General features: G+C 49.4%; 2 protein-coding genes across 5 annotated transcripts in view; one reads left to right on the top strand and one right to left on the bottom strand.

The window, feature by feature from the left end:
- The first annotated feature begins 88 nt into the window (after positions 1-88).
- MAFF (MAF bZIP transcription factor F) lies at positions 89-3,450 on the top strand. Of its 2 annotated transcripts, none has more exons than XM_039725415.1 (3): positions 89-192; positions 1,305-1,358; positions 1,445-3,450. In XM_039725415.1, the coding sequence occupies exons 2-3, from the start codon at positions 1,323-1,325 to the stop codon at positions 1,856-1,858; spliced, it is 450 nt and encodes a 149-aa protein (XP_039581349.1). In that variant the 5' UTR covers positions 89-192; positions 1,305-1,322; the 3' UTR covers positions 1,859-3,450. The 2 variants fall into 2 exon arrangements, with proteins under 2 accessions (XP_039581349.1, XP_039581350.1); XM_039725416.1 differs by having other exon boundaries at positions 92-192; positions 1,302-1,358.
- A 945-nt stretch (positions 3,451-4,395) lies between these two features.
- The window catches only part of TMEM184B (transmembrane protein 184B), a 28,077-nt gene continuing 15,143 nt past the window's right edge, over positions 4,396-17,329 (bottom strand). For 2 of the 3 annotated variants that reach the window (XM_039725412.1, XM_039725414.1), the window contains 7 exons: positions 16,063-16,153; positions 15,447-15,522; positions 12,232-12,323; positions 11,775-11,944; positions 9,650-9,844; positions 8,745-8,768; positions 4,396-7,706 (listed from right to left, as the gene is read on the bottom strand). In XM_039725412.1, coding sequence (XP_039581346.1) covers positions 7,465-7,706; positions 8,745-8,768; positions 9,650-9,844; positions 11,775-11,944; positions 12,232-12,323; positions 15,447-15,522; positions 16,063-16,153 — 890 coding nt within the window. In that variant the 3' untranslated portion in view covers positions 4,396-7,464. The remainder of the gene's footprint in view (positions 7,707-8,744; positions 8,769-9,649; positions 9,845-11,774; positions 11,945-12,231; positions 12,324-15,446; positions 15,523-16,062; positions 16,154-17,329) is intronic. The other variant, XM_039725413.1, reaches the window with a different exon arrangement.

The following is a 17,329-nucleotide window of genomic DNA, read 5'->3' as shown; positions in this document are numbered from 1 at the left end:
GGGCGCTTTAAGGGCAGCGGCCGCCCCGCGCGGCGGCGGCGGCGGGGGGGGCGTGGCGAGGGTGACGTCACCGCATGACTGTGTTTTTATGAATGAAAAGAATCCGCGGGTGAGTAATCGCGGGAGCGAGGGTGGAGGCGCCGCCGACGCCCCGAGCCGGCAGCGGCCCCGCGGGAGCAGCGCAGCCGCCAGGTGAGCCCCGGCCGGCGGCCCCTCCGCTCCCGCCTCGGCCTCGCCCCTCGGGGCCGCGGGGAGCGGGGGGCGGCGGGGTCCGGCACCGGCGGGAGGCCTCTCTGCCGCCGCCGAAGGCGGGGATCGGGATCGGGACTAGGGCTGGGGGAACGGGACGAGGGCTGGGGGAACGGGACGAGGGGGGCGGCCGGCCAGCCGCGCTCGGCGCCGTCGGGTCTTGCTTTCCAATTCCCGGCCACCGCCCTGGAGGGAGCCGCCGCCGCTCCTCCGGCTCCGGCGGCGGAGCCCCGGCCCGGATTGCATCAGCTTCCAGCCGGCCCGGCTCCACCTTTCCCGCCGCCCCCCTCCAGCCCCTCGCTCCTCTCGGGGCGCTCTCGGCCCCGTCCCGGCCCCCCTCGTCCCTCCGAGGGCTCTCCTGGCGAGGCCGGCGTTCCCCGAGGTGGGCAGAGGCTGCTGGGCTGCACTCCGGTGTCCCGGCCCCCTCCGAGCCCTCCGAGCCCCGGGCCGGGCGGTCGGCGAGGGGCGGGCACGGCTTCCGTGACTTTCACCCCTGCGCTGCTGAATCACGGGGCGGCCGCTCCACCCGCCTGCGCTTCGTGCCCGCGACCCCTCGGCCGCCCCCGGAGCCCCGGGACACGCGAGCCCGGCGCCGGGACCCGCGGTGCTCTCGCCGGCCGGTGGGGCGGCTCCTCCCCGCGGGTCCCGGCTCGGAGGCTCCGCCACGGTGTCACTCGGTGGGGCTGCTGCTTTTACTTTCCCTCCAGCCCCGGGCGGATCTCGCCTGTGTTTCCTCCCCGCGGGGAAGGCTTGGCTTCCCAGCCGGCGGCTGGGGCATTTTGGGTCCCCTGGGCAGAGCAGCATCCCAAGCCTCTCGTGATGGGATGAAGGAGGGCGGGAGGTCCATCCCTGCCCCATTATGATTATTGCTTGCAGTCATCATTGCTATTAATATTATTACTATGTACTTTTCAAGAGGAGTGGGATGAGTCATGCGGCCCGGGGTGGGGGGGATGTGGGCAGTGGGCAGGGGACCAGCAGGGCCGGTGTCCTCTCTGCTGAGGTGAGGGACACGGGGCTGGCAGTAACCGGCTTTTCTCCTGGCTGCTCAGCAGGGCCGGAGCGAGGAAAGGATGGCAGCAGACGGGCTCTCCAGCAAGGCTTTGAAGGTGAGCACCAGTGAGAACGGGGGCTTGGCAGTCGGGGGCTGGTTTTGGGGGTCCCAGGCAAGCACCCCTCTCTCTCTCTGTGGCAGGTGAAGCGGGAGCTGGGGGAGAACACTCCGCTGCTGTCGGATGAGGAGCTGATGGGGCTGTCGGTGCGGGAGCTCAACCACCACCTGCGGGGCCTCTCCAAGGAGGAGGTGGCGAGGCTGAAGCAGCGCCGCCGGACGCTGAAGAACCGGGGTTACGCTGCCAGCTGCCGAGTGAAGCGCGTCTGCCAGAAGGAAGAGCTGCAGAAGCAGAAGATGGAGCTGGAGTGGGAGGTGGACAAGCTGGCCCGGGAGAACGCTGCCATGCGCCTGGAGCTCGACACCCTCCGTGGCAAGTACGAGGCCCTGCAGGGCTTCGCCCGCACCGTGGCCACTCACGGGCCCCCCGCCAAGGTGGCGACGGCCAGCGTCATCACCATCGTCAAGTCCGGCAGCAACCAGGCCGCCTACTCCTAGTGCTGGCCTCCGTCCCCCGGCTGGACACGGTCTGCCCCGGGGTGCCTTCCCCGTGAATTGCCTCCCAGCCCTTCCCCAACCTCCTCCCTGTCAGGACCTGTGCCCAAAATCCCCTTTCTCCCATTCCTTGACCTCCAGCTCCCCCAGGCAGGGAGGGCTGCTGCTATGTGGGTGCTTGGATGGAGGACAGGACCTCACTGGTGGCCCCCATAGCCCCCTCCCCTCTTGGGTGTGCAGACAGGAGAGAGTGAACCCACACAGTGGGGAAGCATCCCACAGCTCCAAGCTGGTAGGAAAATGCCAGGTGCCTCTTTTTTGTGAAAGGGCATGGGAGAGCTATATGTGGGCCAGGCAGTCCCAGGAGCATGTGCCCGAGAGGGAAAAAAGGAGAGAGAGGTTTTGCAGTGTAGGGGAAGAAGGCATGAGAGAAGGGTGTTGGCATTGGGCAGACAACCTGGACCACAGCTGGAGCAGGAGGGGAGGTGGCAGCATGTCTGAAATCTCTGGGGATGCAGATGGCAAGGGAAGGTGAGCAGGTCAGAGGGGGAGAGGAAGTGGCTGCATGTTAGTGCCTGGTAAGGGTGAATGGAATGGGAAAGCACTGTGGCAGCTTGTGGTGCTGGGGAACCCCAGAGGTGACAGTGATTGGGCAGGGGGGAGCTGGGAGACGTGAGTGGGTCAGCCCAGGCTGCTGTCCACTAAGGGAGAAGCAGTGGTGCTGTTTGATCTTTCTCTGTCATGCACATCCTTCACGCCCCTTCCTGCTGATGGGACACTCAGCCTGGCCGGGTGTCTGAAGTGCAGCAGCACCGGCAGGAAGGAAGCAGAGGCAGCTGGAGCAGAGATAAACACTGTTTTGCTCAGCACAGGCCAGCTTGTATGGCCCCACCAAGCCCTCCCTGGTGCCCCACCACCTACAAAGCCCACGGAAAGGTGCTCCCGGCCTTTAGAGTCAGAGATGTGGAGGCAGAGAGAGGGGTGGAGGTGCAGGAGGTGGGAAGTAGGGGCAGAGATCATCCCTGCTCCTTGGAGCTGCCTGGCAGGCAGATAGGCTCCTCCCTTTGGTTTTCCTCCAGCTTGGACACCGGTGTGGGACAACCGGCTCTTGAGCAGGCTGAAAGGCTGGAGAAGAGCTGGGTTGGCTAAATGCAGGCAGCACAGGGGAGGGAGCAGGAGGCAGGTCCGTCCCGGGATCTGCTGCTGTAATGATTCCCCCGCCCCTCCGTTCTGCCCCTGCCCGGGTTTTGCCACGCCAGCCGCCCTCGGCTGCAGCCTCCATTCTTCCCTCTAGAGGTGCCTGCCACTCCTGGATGGGCCACTGTGGTTGGCATCCCCCACCCCGACTCCTCTTGGGTTTATTTATTGCACGAACATAAGTTATTTTCACGTCCTCTTTGCCATTCCGCCTCTCGGCACAGCCAGGATGTTGGTACAGAGACGTACTTTATATTTTATATATGCAAATCACATTTTATCTTATACTTATATAGAGCAAAAAAAAACTTATTTATTTTCTGACTTACAGTATGTGTCTTACCTGACTCCTCTGTATTTTGTAGACTTTACAAATAAAGCAAGTTCTTTTTTTTTTTTTCCACAGTGGGAGTGTGTTTGGTCATTCTTGAACTTGGGACAGAGCCATGTCTGAAACCAGGTTTTCTGTCTCCCTCGGGTTTTGCTGCAGGACATGCTCAAGAATGTGCCCAAAAAAGATGGGATGGGGGATAGCTCATGGCTTTTTAGGACAAAATGAGATTTATAGGCTCCGAGAGAAAAGGGCTAAAAAAGCACGTGTAATGCTGAATACCACCCCACAAAGCACTCGCTTTCAGGAGCAGTGCAGCTGTGCTGAATCAGCTTTTCCTGGGAAGATAATGCTTTTCACTACAAAAATTCCCTTCAGGCTGTCCTTGGACCAGGTGCAGGGCATCTGTGCCCAAAAACTTGTCTGTTGAGTGACCTTATCACCTTCCCTGGGAACAGCAAGGAAAAAAGCAGTGAGCTGTCCACTCATGGGCAGGAGATGGGGAAGAAGTGTGGAAGGCACCTTAGCAGGAGATGAAGTCAGACCTCCTCCCAGTGTGGAAAAGCCACCCTTCCTCAGAACTGAGCTGGAAGTGGTGAGCATGTTCCACATTCCCAGCTGGGCCAGGTCCCAGCAGGCTGCAGCACTCAGGATGGTTTGGAGGTTTGACATTCCCATTCCCTCCGCCACTGCAAATGGCCCCAGCCCCAAACGCTGCTCATGGAAGAAAATCCCAAAGCCGTTGGTTGCTGGGGCCTCCTCCCTCCCATCAGCGTTTCAGTGAGCACCTAAGCAAGGATTCATCTCTACTCCAGGTTTTTGACTCATGGGTTTTACTCCTGCCTTGGCCAGCAGTGCTGTCTCAGCCCAGGGTGCTTCTCTATCAGCTCCTACACCTGGAGCTTCCCTTCTGAGAAGAGCACAAGAGATTCTGACCACCAAGCCTCAGTCCACGCAAGGAGGAAACACTCAGAGAAGTCACCCAGACAGCACCACACAGAGGCAGCTTAAGTACAATCTATATTATCTCTATATTTTTATTTGTCATCATATTTGCTCATTTCTGCGGAGTATAACGTCACAAAGACCAAAATAGAGAGCGGCTTGTCGCTGAGCTCACATCAGTTAAACACAATAGGTACAAAACTAGGTGACTCTGTCTTATTTATCATACTTTTTTTTTCAGTCATTTATATACAAAGAACTACTCTATATGGAAAAATAATAAACAAATCCCATGGGTATGTTACATAGTAAACAAAAAAGGAAGGAAGGAAGGAGAGCGGAAGCAGGTGAGGGAGAGCAGCTCCAAGGGTCTGCTCCTGGAACTGGCACATTTCCTGGGTCCTGGGCTACCTTGAGCAGACCAACAAGACCATGGATGCCTTGGCCTTTTTGGTCTCAAGCTCTGGATCTCATATTTGTTCCTCCAACACAAAGTGGCTTCAGAGCCAGTGCTTGCTCTGGCACTTGCCGGACACAAGGAAGAGCAGGAAGCTCAGTGATGGATGATTTTGTGTGGTGTTAAAAAACATATATATATATTTATAAAATTATAAAGTAGGGCTGGTGAGTACTAGCTCACCAGGCTCCTCTGAAGGCAGCTGGTTCAAAAGAATTATACTTGAAACCATTACACACAGGATGCTTTAAGAATATCCAGAACCTCTGCACAGTGCATATATATATATACACACACACATACACATATATATATATGTATGTATGCAGGAGACATTTCAAAATAAGTTCTAAGACATGTTTCTCTAAGCCTGGACCACCTCCATGCTCAATGGGGCAATCACACAGATTCCAGCCACCCAAATGCAACAAAGATTGGGGGCAGTCACCAAGTGATACTGGGACATCAAGGCCTGCAAATGCAAAAAAAGGGGAGTATGGGATCATGTCTCATGTCCCACTTTCCTAAGTGAGAGAGAGTAACATCAGTATCTCACATTAAAGGAATATTAATCAAAACCATAGAAAACAGAAGCAAAGTCTGTTCAACCTTCAGCCCTGCTTTCCAGCAGCTTATGCATGAGGAAATTTTACACCAAGCCCACACAAAGCCTGGCAGAATGTGTTTGCATGTCTAATGAAGCAGTCACAAACTTAGGAAAATTAATAACCAACAGCATGGCATTGCAGGATGTGTGTGAATGGGGAAATCCAGCAGAGAGAAGCTGCTGGATCCACTGACCCTCCCTCCAGCTCCCTCAACAGTACTGCTGCTCTCACCTGCTTCGCTATCTCCCAGAAACATCAGTACAGGAGGAGGCACTATCCTTAAGCTTTTCCCTATCTAATGCTCACAGCAGAGAGCAAACCTGCCTCTCTTCAAGCCTTTTTGCCCAACTTGGGCAGAGGTGCTGAATAAATGAGGTGCTCTTCACTCACTGTTGCTTCTGAGACACTCAATGAACAAGCAAATGGATCAAGAAACAAATGGAAAGGTAAACTCCAGGTGGCAAACCAGACTCCAGTTCTCCTGGCAGGACAGCAAGGAGCAATCCAGAATCACCCAGGTCTGCTCTTGACAGGGGAGGCATAAAGCAGGAGAGGAACAGAGAAACTACAGCTGAACACAGCAGCTTGCTCCAGTCTCTCAATTTTGTTTCCTGCTTGCAGGTAGGAGCATCTGAGCTGTAGCACTTGAGTGTGCTGCCTACTTTTCTCCTAGAAAATTTTAAGCAAGCAAGAGGCATTTCATGGTCCCTGGATAGATCTACAGAGGGATCACTTTTGTTTTGGCTCCACTAAGTACTCATGGGTTCATCCAAAACCCAACAGAAGCAAGGGGATGCTTCTCCCACTTTCATGGACGCTGGTTCCACCCTTTATAGCACTGCAGGTACAGCAGAGCCTGTGAAATGTGCAGCAGCAGCAGCAGCAATTGCTGCCTGAGAAAATAAAAGAGACAAATTTGACCAGCCAGGTCATGTCAGGTTTCAAGTCTGCTCCAGTCTGCCCCAGAATAGCTACAGAGATAAAAAACAAAGGAGTGTGCAACGTTCCTTCCTGAATATTCCAGCCTAAGGGTAAAACTCCTGTAGCTCAGAGGAAGTCAGTGATGATGAGCATGGGAAGAGCTACCTGTGAGAGACCAGGACCTGCTCTGGCACCTACCTCTTACAGGGGCAGATGTGATGATGGGGGACAGGAAACAAGAAGAAAGACTGATTTTGTGTTTACATATCTTCCCTTCCCAAAGAGGGGTGAAGGGGCCAGAGCTCTACAAACTTTCACCATCTACCATAGCCAGTCCTCAGTCTTGTTAGCAGGAGAAAGATGCTCCAGGGAGGCTTCCTGCCACAGGAACGCCAGGGAGATGGGAAGCTTGGACACCTGGTGATTAAAAAACTCCACCCTTGTGAAAATATAATTCTGTCCCCACTGAGCTTCAACAAGCTTTTATAGCAACTTGAGATGCAGGGAGCCCAGGAACACACAGCTCTGTCCTTTTCCCCTTTCTTCGCTCCCTCAATGACTCCAGGACCCACAACCAGGTGCTCAGGAGGGTAGGGACAGATGTTCCTTACTTAGCACTCAGGGCAATGGCTATTTAGAAAGACCAGTCTCTGGTGTGGTCCTCAGGAATGCTTATGGCTGCATCCCCATCCTATTTCCCAAGGATCACAGAGATGTTAGTACCAGGGAGCTGGAGAGAAAACTGTGCCTAAATAAACCATTCAGGAAAAGAAATAGAAAGCAGTCAGGTTGTCCTGTTAGAAAAAAATCAAGAACATTTTTGGCTACAACTCTAGGCTCCAGTCAGTCACACTCCACACCAAGCTGGGCAGGTGTGGGAAGCCAGAGCCCCAAACCCTGGAGCTTTGCTTGAATCAATTCAGTTTGATTGCTGCCATAAGGAATGGGCTCGAGCATGGAGTCCTGGCCATTCTGCCACCTCCACATTGCTCATTGTGTCCGTACCCACAAAAGCTAATGGGAAGTGCTCACTTCTGCAATCTTTACTCTCTAGGAAGTGATATGACTTGTGTATTTCTGCATTAATAAATTATTAAAAAAACAAAAAAAAAAGAAGGAACACGACAGCCTGTGCTGGCAGTTTCCCCTCCTAGAATTCATCATCAGAGCTCAGCAAGAGGGTCTTCTCGTTGTCACGGGCCCCGGAGCAGCTGTGGGAGCGCGAGATCACGTGGCTGCCGTTGCGCCAGGGCGGCCCGTGCTCCAGCGTCGACTGCTGCGTGTACTGCTGGTAGGCTGGAGAGAAGTTGTGGATCGCATCTTGGACAATGTCATGGGGATTCATGGTCTCCTTGAGGCTGCTGGAGATGCTCTTCATGGGAGCACAGCGACCTGTTTGGGTAAGGCAGGAAGGGACAAGTAAAGAACACTGCTGCCTGCCCCACAGCCCTTAACAGCAAGGTAAGGCGAACAGGGAACATGCAGTCCTAGATCCTGCACAAGGTGGGTTACAGACTTCCTTAAGCAACTGCTGAGGAAATGCCACACAAATAGTGTTCAGTTTTACCAGTGGTGCTTCTAAACCCAGACACTGTGAGCCAAGTGAATCCACCACAGCACCAAATGGGGGACATATCATGAGAACGGATACACCCACAGAGACATCCTCCACTACACACTATTGGTGCTGGCCTAGGTGTGCAATGAATACAGTCAGGTGCTCCTCTAAACACTTTCAGAAGACAAAAACTAAGTAAATTCTAAAATATAGGAGAAATGGCATTTGCCATTCCACTCACTGGAAATTAAGACTGCAAGGTGGTATCAAAATGCCCATGGGAAAGAGATCATATGAGTAAAAAGCAGCACAAAGTAAGGAAAGGAGGGAAACAGGCAGTACTAGAGGCAGAACTACCCCATGTGTCATGGTGATACCATGAAGAAAGCAGCAGATGGAGAATGTACCACCCCAGTGCTAAGCACAGAGGGAAGTGGTGTCTCCTAGGAGCTGCCATGTCTCATGGCCTCTAGGTTCCATTTCCAGTGTGGGCTTCTGGGGATGAGCTTCTGCTCAGTTCTGGGGATGAGCCCCCTAGAGAACCAAAGTATGCTGATCATCTGTGGCAATCATAAAAGTGAAGGGAGGCTGGGGTGAGAGCAGCTCCTTTGAGAGCCACACAACTCTTTGGAGAGAGATTCCCAGAGCTCTGACACAAATGCTCTAAAGCTATGCATTAATGCCCACACAGCTCTTTTACTACTTGTAATCCAGACAACCCTAAAGCAGCTGTGTGAGGCACTGGAGTCACAGACTTGCAAGGAAAGGGGAACAAGGGGCAGGGCAGGTTGTAGGCAGGCTGGGAATCAGGAGAGAACAGTATCCCAGCTAAAAACTGACTGAGACAAACACACAAAGCATGCTGCACCTACCGTATGGCCCATATGATGGAACAGCTGCATCAGGGACCAGTGGCCAAAGCAAGGGAGAGATAAAAGGAAGAGGAGAGAAAGACAGAGACAGAGAAAGAGGAAATAACAAGAACTGAACAAGGCCCACCACAGAAACATTCCCCACTGTACTGACCAGTAGTTTACCCTTTCATCACCCATAGATCTCATCTCCCCCCACTGCACCCACTGTTCTTCCAAAACCTCTGGGGCTGGCTGGGATGGAAGGGTCACCTACACTGACACTGCCCAAGGGTTGTTGTGTTCCAGCACCTCAGCACAGATTTCCCCCAGAAGGAAGGAATCCCTTTATTTGGAAACCACTGCATAGACTAGGCACAAAACCCCCTTTTCCCAGAGATAACATCCATCTTCCTCTTCCCCAGAATAAGAATCTTCCTTATAGCAGCCCAGCCCTCACAAAGTCATTACAGGAAGATCCTCCTCCTCCGTGACAAACATATTGCCAAAGCACAGCCTCATCTTCCCAAGCCAGATTCAAAACAGAGCCTGTTTTAGGCCCTGTCCCTGCTGCCTTCAGTCTGTTGCACAATCTGGAGCAATGGAGTTCCCCTTTGGGGAGACAGGAAGAAGGACAAACCCATTCTACCGAAACAATGCAACATCTTACAGCCCTCAGGTCTGCAACAAGTTGTCGTGGGTGGCATACTGGGGAACTGAAAAGGGAACAGTGCAATTCAGGCAAGGTTTCTGCCCTGGAGAGCTGTTGCACAATAAATCTGTTCAGACACCACACAGGAGGGGATGTGGCGTTTTCCAAGATATCAGGTTGGGAGTCATATCAATGTGCTGGCTGCCTGAGGGACCAGTCTCCACCCAGTCTCACTACCAAAGAGAAAAGCCATATGCACTGGCATGCTTCCTACCTTGGGCATCAATTCTCTTGTCCACATACACCTTGTATGTGAAGGCGTGGCGCAGGGCAATGGCTGCAAAGAACATCTCCACACAAATGATGAAGTCTTGATAGCCAGCAGCCACTGTGCCTTCACCCACAGACACATTAGCAGAGTGGATTTTGGGGATGGCACCACACTTTTCCAAGATGGCCAACAGCATCCCTAAACAAAGTAATAAGTTCATGTAAATGTGCAGAAAACATGGTCTCACAGTAACTGCAAAGAATGGAAATAGCTGTTTGTGCTCTATGTCCTAGACACAAGCCCACTCACCACAGGAGCTACAAACAGAGTGGGCTACAAACACACACCCATGGTCACTTGTACAACAGAGAAAGGAAGAATAAAATCAGACAAATACATTTAGGCAAAGAATGTTCAAACACTGATCCTCTTCTATCCTCAACTGACACACTAACAGCTGTAGGACTTGATTAAGTCTAAAAGGGTAAGAGGAGTCAGATATTTCTGTAAGCAATCCTGTGATCTCAGTGTTGTCCCAAAATAGGTTCTTTCACACAGTGTGCAAGAGGCCAATTCACACAAAGAGTCAAGGTATTTGGCTTATTTACAGTTCTGCATAGAAAGGGGTGCTGGCTGGCAAATCCACAGAGCCAGCATGATGACTACCAAAGCTTTTTCCTATTTATACATTTTACCAAACAAAGCCACTTATGTTCCTTGGCTAAAAATTACCTAATTCTCTTTTTAATTAGTATTCTGTCTTCTATTGGTTAACGAACCTCTCCCTGCTCATGCTAATTAGTCTGCATGCTCAGTCTCACTCGGTGGATTCTTGGGTCAGTGGCCATGATCTCCCCTGCCAGAATTACCTTTTCCTCCACTGCAGCTGATCCAGCACAGTTGCTGAGCTGCCTTTATTCGTTTCTTCCTTACCTTGGGGGCTCTGCCAAATGTCTTTGTGGCTTGTAAATTCTGTATTTTTCGTGTCCACTATCTGTGGCACATCCACCTTCCCAAGCTTTGGTAACCTCCCCTGAGCTCACTGAAAAATGTTGATCCCTAAACCCTAACAAGGCAGTTCTACTGTCAAATAATTTGTCTTTCTAACACCTGAACATCACTCAGAGCTTGTCTGTTAGCTCCTGTTTCACAGATTAAACCTCTTTTCTTGTTGATCAGAGTTGAAAGCATACAAAGATCAAACACCAAACAACATCCTCTCTTAAGAAAATTTTGACATATTCCACATTTTGCACATCAGCTTTTGCACTAGCTAGAACAAAAACTGAAGTAACAGAACTTTTCATATAAGCACATTAGTGGTTTTGACACACCACTGTAAGAAAGAGGTTTCTCCCTGTCCACAGCTCAGTGGCTGAAGAATTTCAGAGAAGACAAAGTGTGTGACCAGATGCCTCAAGATGATAAACCAGACAGCTTATTAGTTTGTCTGTAAACAGGGAGGATGGGCTATACTGACAGCCTGAATTCCACCTAAGTTCCTACTCAATTAGTCTTTGAAGTGCAACTCAGTAAACCTAAGTAGGGCATTGAACAGGGAAATGCTTAGAGCCAATTAGTCAGAAGCACTAAGCTTAGGTGGAATTTCAACTTTCCGACTGTGCCTCTGCTTCATGTGTATGAATTCTGAGTGTCTTCCTCCCAGCAGAGTTCTGTGGCAGTACACACTGCATCCACCCAGCTTGCTCCTTCACATACACCACAGACATACCACTAAAATTTTATTTATAGAGCACTAAAAAAAGCACTAAAACTTTTTAGATGTGTCACTTTAATCAATAAAATGGCAGCATGCAGACAAAATGTTGGCAGCTTGTGCTTTATGATTATTTCAGGAATGCAGAGAACTCTTCACCCTATCAGCTGATTTTGCCAAATACATGTTCTTGTGCACACACACAGGGATAATGATTCAGAAGCATATAAACAAAAATTAAACCGAGCAAAACAGCTTTCCCAGAGAAAAACAATGAATGACTATAAACCAAATGGAATACAGAATGACATTTTGTCTATTAATCAACATCTGCTCTATCAACTCTTGTGTCTGAGCCCCTGCTCAAAGAGAGCTCTTTGTGCCTATCAAGGGAAGGGAACAGTAGCTCACCTTGCCAGAAGGACAGGAAGATGACAGACTTCACCATGAAGAACTTGAGGACTGGGCTATAGGGACTGAGCAGCTCACGTGTGGCGAAGTAGAAAAGGAAGAGGGCATACAGTGCCAGGCTGACAGAGATGTTGTAGATGATCGTCACATAGAGGTAGCCACTGGTTACACTGAAAAGAGAAGATACATATGAATGCCTGAAACTTCAGCGTGTTTGCCCCTTGCCACTGCCAATGGAAAGTTCCAGGAGTCCATTTCCTTCCTGCCTCCCTGTCCCATTCCCACCCTCAAACCAAGGTAAAATAAACATGAAACTAAAAGATGGCTACCTCTGCCTTCTTTTCTCATGCACATCAACCTGTGTACTCCCATCTTTTCCCAGCACACACACAGACAATAAGCAAAGCCAGGCAGAGAAAGGGCAGCCAAATCTTGCATGCTAAATGAATAAACTTACTCAAAGTCACCATCCTGGTACTTGCCGAAGGCCTGAAGGATGACTGTGCTGATGGCCATGAGGGGCTTCACCACACAGAACTGCAGGGTAGCCTACAGGAATGAGAGGGAAGGAATGAGAAGGCAGGTGCTGCCAGAGGACAAGCTGCCAACAGCATCACAATGGAGTGTCCACTGGGACCACTCAGCAAGGCAACACAATCCAGCCCCAACAAGATGTCTGATCCTGCCACTTCCTAATTTATTGTGCTTGGGGACTGCAGCACCCACAAGGAGATGAAGGAGTTTCAGAAGATGTACATGTGCTATCTACTTGTCCAGAATGGGAAGAAAAACCTCTCTGTAGGGTTGTTCCTAGAAGCTGCTCAGCCCCACTCTTCCAGAGCTACTTTTCAAGGGCTGTGCTGCAGCACATTTATGCACTTAACAGTATGAAAACTGAAAAATCTCACACTGTGCTATGGCAGACACAGCAAGTTTAAGAGAGACATACTGGGGAAGGAAAGCAAACCCCAGTCCATAGCTGTCACAAAGTTAGCAAAAAGTCCCCTGGATTAGAGGGGAACCCCACTGCTGGAGGAGGAAGAACTTTTGACAACCAACACAATATTCAGGCATTTTGTAAACACAGCAATGTGTGTTGCCACACACAAGTTAAGAGCTATTCTGTTGTCATCCACATGACCTTTACTGAATCTCCCCAAAGATTCCGTGGCACTTGGGATCAGTTCTATCCATTCTGCCCATATAAACTACTGCTCCTATTGGGACTGAGTGTTGTCTCAAAGCCACCGCATTCCTCAACTTTCTGCAGATGTTGAACTTCAAAGTCCTAGAAAAAGGAAACACTTATGGTCCTAAAAATGTCTCCCTGAAGAGATGTGACGTGTGTCTCCCTGAAGAGGCTGGAAGAGCCTGGGTAGGTGCTGACCCATGTGCATGTGGGGAGGGCTATGTATGGAAAGAAGGTAAAACCAAACAGTAATAATTGCTTTGGATACGATGCAATTTGTTAGTGGTCATAAGACTTCAAGGAGATTAAAAACCCCAGCACATGCCAGTTAGTGAGTCACTTTAAATATGTGAACTGGAAAAGGTCAAGCTAATTGGTAAACAACTCCATCCTCTGAGCTTCCCCTCCTTCCGATCTGGGGACATTTTAACCATTTCCCTGCAATCCAAACCACCACGTACTATTTTTGGCTGCTTCCCTAGAAGCTGCTGCAGCATATGGGAAGCACATGGATGGTGTGTGACCCATGTGTGAGGGTCATCAGACAGAGGCCCAGCAAAGAATCTTGATCAAGACATCTTTAAGGAAAAGAGCTGTTTATATTTCACACCACAGACAGCAGCACACCACCACACTGCTGGAGGTCCACAGGCAACACAGGCAGACTGACAGACCACCTGCCTGAGAAAACTTGGGGGAGAACAGTGTGAAGGTGGTAAGAAAAACATTTTATAACACACAGGTTCCTTCAGGATGAAAGGGACCAGAAAGAGCAGAAAATGGGCAGGTGGTGATGGGAGGTAACAGAAGTGCTGGAGATACTAAGAACAGGGCTAAAAAGGGCAAAGTGCTCCTTTCAGCACACTCCTCTTCCTGATCATCATCATGGTGGATACTGCACAGGTCAGCACTGGAATTTGTTCTGTTGCCCTTTTGCACCAGCCTTCCCAGGAATTTACCTTGAAAGGTCTTCCCCAAAAATCCTGAAACTCTAGAAGTACCAGAAAGTGACTCTCGGCATCAACAATTTCTCATCAAGACAATAATTAAGTTCAAGCCAAGAAGGACGGAACTATTTAAGCATCTCTTTGCAATACACCTCCCTCACAACCTCCACAGCAGACTTAGCAGTTAGGAAAGAGTAGGCATGAACAGAAAAATTGCTGCCAGATATCAGCAAAAGGAAAGTAAAATATCTACCAAAAAATGAGCTGGAATTTGTGGAGGCCAGCAGAAAAAACACACCTTCCCCACACCCCAAGGTGTGCTTCTAGTCTTCACTGTTGTGAACAAACTTTCCAAACACAGACATGTGCAACCCAGGTGGTGACAACTGCAAGAGGCTGTGGGACATGAGAAGCAAGAAGTCTAAGGGAAATTATTTCACCAGCATTCATTCACTTTCATGGGTGCTACATCTGCTTACAATATACTTAAAAGGTAAAAAATAACATTAGGAGAAATAAGAATAGGTAATGCAGTGAATCAACCAAAGGGTGCCCAGATGAAACCCACGAGAAACAGCTGAAACAACATATTGGGTTCAGACTAGAAAAGAAAAGTATGAGGCAAGAAAACAGAAAAGCTGTAAGGACGAAATATGGGGCAGACAAATAGAAAAGACGTGGTCCTTTGAAAATGGCCACTTGGGCAGCACAGCTTAACACTGGATATGACCATGAGGCTGCACTGTACTTTTAATGTTCCTGCATATTGCTAAAACACACAAGATGGGCCATGATGTTCAGGAGAAGGCAGGGCAGATATCTAGACCTGCTAACTGAAATTACAATGACCTGTGAGCCCTTTCAAAGAACCAGACCTGCTTCACACTGGCTCCATAGAAACCTCCCGTGTCCACTTCAGCAAGTGAGCAAAGCCTTGAAATTCACCTGCTGTTTCATGGCAGGCAGAGGTGGCTGACCTGCAGTGAGCAGACAAGGGCTGCACAGAGGTTTAGGCCTCCCCCATTCAGCTGCCCTCAACATGCCCAGTTCAGCACAGACAGACACACATGGTGAGCAATACTCGGTTCCTCCTACAAACCAATGTGTCATGCTTAACCTCCACCCCTCCTCAGCTCCAAACCACAGCAGCAGCACTGGGAATTCAGGAGGCTCTTACACAACTGTGGGGTGTCTGCGACACAACACAGACAGCAATTTCTTGGAGCTGGGACCTCTGTAATCCAGAAAGGAAAAGAGTTTCTTCCTAGGATTAACAACAGTTCCAGGAGATAACTCGTGTCTTAAATAAGGCCTTCCTGATGTGGGGTTGAGAAGAATATGTTAAAATCATTCTTAGCATATTTTAATCATTCTTAACACCAAACCAGCCCTGCAACAGCTTCTCTTCTCAGCAGTCTGCAGGCCTCTCAAAATACTATTAGGGCCTCCCCCTGCAAAGATCTCAGAAATTCAGCAGCAAAAAGCACCATTGCCACCCCCACACCCTTAATTTCTGCAGAATGTCCCAGCCCATACCTGTTTGCAGAATCTCAGGAATCCAATTGAATATGTCTTTCCCCACAGGCAGCAAGTCCCATACACACAGCTGGACCTGAAAGAACCAACACAAGATGACAGAGTTCACAAGCAAAATTTGGGCAAGAGTGCAAGATTCCTACTCTCTTCATCTTCCTCTCTGTAGCAAAGTTGCAGGACTGGTGCTTTCTCCAACAGTGACTGCAGTTATGGCCATGCCCTCTTCTAGAGATGTGTCTAAAACAACATCCTGACTATACACTGCAATTTTTTTTCCAGTCACTGAATAGCATGGGGAGAAATATAGATCCTAGAGGAGACACACACAATCAACTGAAGACAGAAAAGATTTAAAGGAAGAGAAGGGAATAAGACAATAAACAAATAAAGAGGCAGGTGTCCAGAAAAACTGTGAATCAGTCCAGCTTGCCTAAGAGGATGTGATCAGCCTGATCTGTCTCAGAGCAAGGTACTGGTAAATCATCATCATCATTCACACTGCCCAGCTCCAGCAGACATTTGCCACCTGACACAGTTTTTTAGGACAGGGATAGAGAAATAGTAGATGGGCAAAGAAGGAGGACAGCGTCATGCTGTAAGCACAATAAATACTCACTCAATTGGTTTCCCTCTGATCTCAGACATGATGGAGCTCTCCCCTCCCAAGTACTCATAGCAGAGGCTGAGAAAGTTGTATATTACAAAGGCTGCAAAGACATCAATCACAGTAAAATGACAACCAACTTCAAAACAGGTGCAAGGACCAAAAGTACAAGCAATAGACCAAACATTAGCAGGGACTGCTTATGCAGCACCTTTCTCTTCAAAGCACTCCAGATTTTCACTGCATTTATCATCCTACCTCAGCACTCACAAGACTATCTGAATGGGACTTTGGCCAAGGTCCCAGGCCAGTTCCATGACTCATGCCAAAAGGGTCACAAAACCATTTAAAACTGTGGTCAGTCTCTGTTTTATGTGGCATCTGTAAGATGCCATTCTTTACAGGGCTCCTGTGCATTATTCCAGGACATTACACTAGTACTAAATAATCTGGAAAAGGTATCTCTGATTCATCAGCCATTTGTTATCTCCTGTATTTAACCTTTTAGCTGATGAACAAAGTTTGTCTGTGCCAGGTAACCAGACTATAGACATAAGAGTTGGAGAAACAGAGAGTTTATAACAATCAGTGAAACTCTGTTTTCATGTCCTGTGGGGACTTTTGCAAAACAGACTCTGTGCTTCATGCTCTCAAAAAGATGAAATTTCTTATGTGTTGAATAAACTCCTTAGGCCACCTCTTTTCCACCTTCCCCAGAAACCTGTTACAGACTGACCACTAACACTCTGCCCCATTTCAGTTCCCCATAACTACAGATGTATCTCCTTTTCATGGGATCCAAACTCACCTAAATGTGCATGAAGTGAGCTTGTATACACCCTGTCTGCCACTCTCTTGACTTGTTATAATTCCTGTTGGACCCTCGAAGTTGTGAGATTTTTTAGGGCATGGACTGTACTTCTGCATTTGACATAGACAGCCCTGGGGCAAAATGACAGACCAGATGACCCTTCTTTGTGTCTGGGCATTCCCTGGAATGACAACACCCAAATCCTTCTTTTTGCCCCAAATAACTGGGATAGAAACAGTAATCTCAAGAAACTTTAAAATAAGAACAGAAACTTAATAATGTACAACACTGAGAAGCTGATCTCCTCAAGCAGCCAGTTATTAGACCTGAGGTCAATTTTTCCACATGAATGATCTTCCAAAGTCAGACAAATTCTTCTATAAACATCTAAACTATGCCCTGGCAAAGAGATACCCCACAGTCCCCAAAACACTTACAGTCTCAAAACACTGTGCTTATGGCTTGTAG

The sequence above is a fragment of the Passer montanus genome, unplaced genomic scaffold (genome assembly GCF_014805655.1).
Source record: "Passer montanus isolate IOZ18808 unplaced genomic scaffold, ASM1480565v1 scaffold55, whole genome shotgun sequence".
In the NCBI taxonomy this organism is placed as follows: Eukaryota; Metazoa; Chordata; class Aves; order Passeriformes; family Passeridae; genus Passer; species Passer montanus.
The sequence above is the reverse complement of the archived record's forward strand: the minus strand, read 5'-3'. Positions and strand labels throughout refer to the sequence as shown.